General features: G+C 43.9%; 1 protein-coding gene across 1 annotated transcript in view; it reads right to left on the bottom strand.

The window, feature by feature from the left end:
- NBN (nibrin) overlaps window positions 1-3,511 on the bottom strand; it is a 32,140-nt gene extending 28,629 nt beyond the window's left edge. Inside the window, exon 1 of the mRNA XM_010562012.1 lies at window positions 3,496-3,511. Within this exon, the coding sequence (XP_010560314.1) occupies window positions 3,496-3,511 (16 nt within the window). The remainder of the gene's footprint in view (window positions 1-3,495) is intronic.
- Window positions 3,512-4,248: the final 737 nt, after the last annotated feature.

Genomic DNA, 4,248 nt, shown 5'->3' with positions numbered 1-4,248 from the left:
AGGGAAGAGAAGAGAGGAAAAAACCCCCCGCTCGCTGCTGCTGCCGCCGCCGCCGGAACCGCCACGTCCCTGCGAGACCCGTGCCACGGCTGCGGCCGCGCGGTGGGAGGGGCGGGGAAGGGAAGGGAAGGGAAAGCCGAGCGCCGGCTACCGGGGGCGGGAGCAGGAGCCGGAGCCGGAGCCAGGGCAGCCGAGAGCCGGCACGCATGCGCAGCTGGAGGGGCGGCGTCCGCAGGCCCGGCCTTGCGCGGGGGGGCGTCCCTCGTCTCTCCCCAGCCCCATTTGGGTCTTCCCCCATTCCCCGGTTGGCGGCCCAGGGCGCCGTTTCAGTGCCCGGGAGCTGCCGGTTCCCGACAGCCCCGGGCTGAACTGAGGGCCCCGGGGCAGGGTGCAGGCGGCGGCCCCAGGCGAGGCTGGGCAAGGCCGGCAAGGCCTGAGGAGCACCCCCAGCCCGGCAGTTGTGTCCCGCTGTCCTGCCCTTAATAGTGCGCTAATATCCCTAACAAAATGCGTTGCGTGCGGAACAGGAAATACTACACAGATTCACCTCTTAACTGACAGCAACTTTTGGATGAAAAGAAAAAATACACTTAACTAGAATTAGTAAAAGAAAAAACGCCTGGGAGTTTAAAGGCCATTTGGCCGGTTACCGAAGCCTTGCTACTCTGTTACACTGAACTTTCTGGAAAGGAACAGCAGAGGACAGGTATGGAGAAGCCATACCTGCGTGACTCCAGCCGCACGTGTTAGAGGTACGGCTCAAAATACCCATTTCTCCTTATGCTATGCAGCTCACAAGGAGCGGGGTGTCAAATTCCTGATGTCCATAATCATATCAGCCAGCAGTTGGAGAGCATATCTCTTCCTATTGGGTAATCGGCTTGCTTCTCAGGTAATGAGTATCGGTAATTGTTTGCCCTTTATCTTTGCAAAACAGCAAAAGCTTTTGGAGGTATGTCCACAGGTAGTTAAGAAGTTGTAGCATCAGAAAACCCGCAGAGTTGAAATGGAGTGGGGGAACTCGGGATAACATTTTTCTAACAGGAAAAGATTAATTTAAAACTTAGAGAAATGTGAATATGAGCTGTCAGTCAGAAATGTTGTTTCTGTAGAATCATAATCTGTTTAATCTCCATGTGTTAAGACTTTAAGCATCCTTTGTCCTTAAATGTTCACTTCGATACTTTTTTATAGTTTCCCTTCTATGATTCTCCTAAGATAAATGATCCCAGTCTCCTTAATCTCTTTTCTTGCTAGTTTTCTTCATCTTCTTTCCTTGTTTTTTTAGGCCCTCATAATTTTGCAGTTTCAGTCAGTTTTTAGCTAGGGTGACCAGAAATATAGAGCGCATCCCAAATGAGACTATTTCTCAGCTTTGTATAACTGTACTTAAATATTCTCTGTATTGTTGTCATTATTCTATGTCTTATTTATGCTGTTGGCTTGACTTTCGTGATCACAACCTCATATGACAAATCATCATCGTAAGAAACTGTATGAGTCCTGTAAACCCCATTTTAATGTTTATACTTTCAATTTCCCTGCATTTATCCATCTTTATTGTATTTTCTGGTATCATGCTTTCCCATTCATTTACCTTCTAGACTTGAGTTCTTGCTGTCTCTCTGATCCTGATTGACTCAACTTTCCTCTAATATTTGTTGATTTTCTACTTGTTCCTTTTTTCAGTTCATAAATAAATGGTTCAGCAGAGTCTGAAGCTCAGAGACTATCAGGGCAGAAAGAGGCATTTCAGATGTTCATATGGACTGCAGGCTTAACTTGCATATAACTGGTGATATAGTACCAGAGTTGACTAACCCCTGCAAAACAGTATCTAAACAGAATATTGAGGTGATCCATCATTAAACTTTTGCCCTTAACAGAAATGCACGTCTGCGTTGTGTCCATGTTGATATTTTATCCCTGACCCAGGATTTTTTTTTTAGTAGCCTTTTGTGTCAAAAGTCTCTTGGACTATTTTTAAACTTTTATCATCAGATGCTATGCATTTTTTGTCAACAAGGTAGTTTGAGTAGCAAAACCAGCACTGGCATGCAGGTTTTCAATGAGGACTCAGGTTTCTGCTGAGCTCTATGTTATGCCACTTGGCCAAACCCTTGAAAGTCTAAATTAAGCCTGCCAGCTCTTATATAGTCATTGCCTCTCAGGGATTTCTGTAAGAGATTATTGAGACGTAATTATCTTTGCAGAAGACTAGCGCTAGTCAGACACTTTCAGATCATGCTTTTCTAGGTGTTACGGTGTTTAATTACTTTTTCCTCTACAGATGTTAGATTTACAGTCTTATAATTTCTCATGTTACCCTAGAAGATTTTTTAAAAACCAGGCATTTTCTGCACTTTACACCTCCTGACATGCTTTAAACCAGAGACTGCATCTTAAACCAGAGACTGCATGCTTTAATGTTTCAGTTAACCTATTCTTAAACTCTTCCTAAACTTGTAAATAAGTATCACCCAAACTGCAGCAGGATTTTATAAAGTGGAGTAGTAGCCTATTAAGCCGATTTATTTTCCTTGCAAAATGCAGGTAGTCTGCCTTCAATTATATTTTTAGATCATGAGACATGAAAGTGTTACTGCAGTTTTTTAAATTTGTCTGCTTCCTAGTCTCAGAAACCACTTTCTTCTTATTACCAAAAAGTAACAGGTCTGGTATAGAAATTGCACCTCATCAATGAAAGTTGCTGAAAAACATTTTCTGAAATTTAGTTTGGTTGTATCTTCTTGTTCACTTTTACTATGACAATATGATGATTCTTTCAGAGGCAGCTGTTTGGCACATTTGTATCTTCCAATGCATAAAAGGTTTGCTTTTGTGGTTTGTTTCCTCTTACCTGTTAGCTTCATTCCAGTGAAGCTTTCTAAATTCTGTAGCATTTGTCAATTTTGAAACATTTCTTGAACTGTATTCACTCCCTTTCTCCAACTTAGATTTTTTTGTTCAGTGATTACATATCTCTTGCGACTCAGTGTGTTTTGAATTAACTGATTTTAATGAAATGTTACAATCTAAACCTTACAGTGACTCTTTAACACCTACCAGATGTTTGACATACAACTTTAATGGTATTGTGGCAATTACTGCTTAGTGGTGTGGCACTATTGCTTCAGTGGCTGCCAGGCAGTATGCAGGACTAATAATGATATTACGTACCGTAGAACTTACCGTACCAACAGAACATCAATATTTTTTTTTCTCTGAATGTTGAACATTGAGCTGTTTGACCATTTTTATACAGGGTGCTGATGACTAAGGTGTAGGATTTTAATTCTGATGCTTCTGAACTCCCATAGCAGTGTGTATTCAGTTTGCCCTGAATTCTTAATTCAAAAGTTGATAGTGACAAGTTTTTTGTCTTTCATGCCAAGTTTTGTAACTGTGTAGATTCATTGTCGTGGTCTCTTCTCCTCAAAACCTGCAGCTTTATCGAATCCATAGGTTCTTACAGCTACCATGCTAGTCCCCCACCTCCTTTCCCTGCCATTCCTTGTGGCCAGGTATGACTCTGCAGGCTTCTCTGCCTTATTACCCAGGCTGTGCAAAAGGGCCGGTATCAGTCAGTCATTACCTTTCCGATCGGCCAGTCTTTGTGCTCAGCACAGGTAAATCAAATTTCTTGTTATCTCAACATAATCCCCTGTAGATTAACATGGTTTAATGTTCACAGGCTGCTCAGGCCTTTTCTGAACTCCATTGACAGTGCTGAATTTGAAATGAGGAATCTTGGTCTTTCTAGTAAACCTCACAGCAGTCAACAAGATGAAAGGTGTTGGTGTGTGCAGTGGAGCCAGCACGGAGCCCCTCTGCTGCTGCCCTCAGGGAGTGACCTGTGGATGCGGTCAGCACAATCTCACCCCAAATCAGGCCGTGTGTTACCCACCCCATTTGAAATCCCAATGAGCAGACTGCTGTGCCATTGCTTTTCTCGTATTTCTTAAACAACCCCTTTCCCCAAAAAACACGTGCCAAGAACTGGCAAAACTGCTGGAGAGAAGCCATGCTAAAGGCAAAGGAAAAAAAAAAAGTTATTTAGTGTCCTTCAAATAGCATTGAGTAAATAAATAATTTGCAAAAAAACCCCACCCCACCCCAGTGAAGCATATAAACCGAACCGAGCGCAATCTGTCCCTCGCCGCTGGGACGCGAGGCCGCGGGGCGGTGGTAGTGGCCGGGCGAGGAGCCCCTGGGGCGGCCGGCGGGGCCGCGATTTCGCGCTGCAGC

Source organism: Haliaeetus leucocephalus, unplaced genomic scaffold (assembly GCF_000737465.1).
Source record: "Haliaeetus leucocephalus isolate CR32 unplaced genomic scaffold, Haliaeetus_leucocephalus-4.0 Scaffold152, whole genome shotgun sequence".
NCBI classification, from domain to species: domain Eukaryota; kingdom Metazoa; phylum Chordata; class Aves; order Accipitriformes; family Accipitridae; genus Haliaeetus; species Haliaeetus leucocephalus.
The sequence above is the reverse complement of the archived record's forward strand: the minus strand, read 5'-3'. Positions and strand labels throughout refer to the sequence as shown.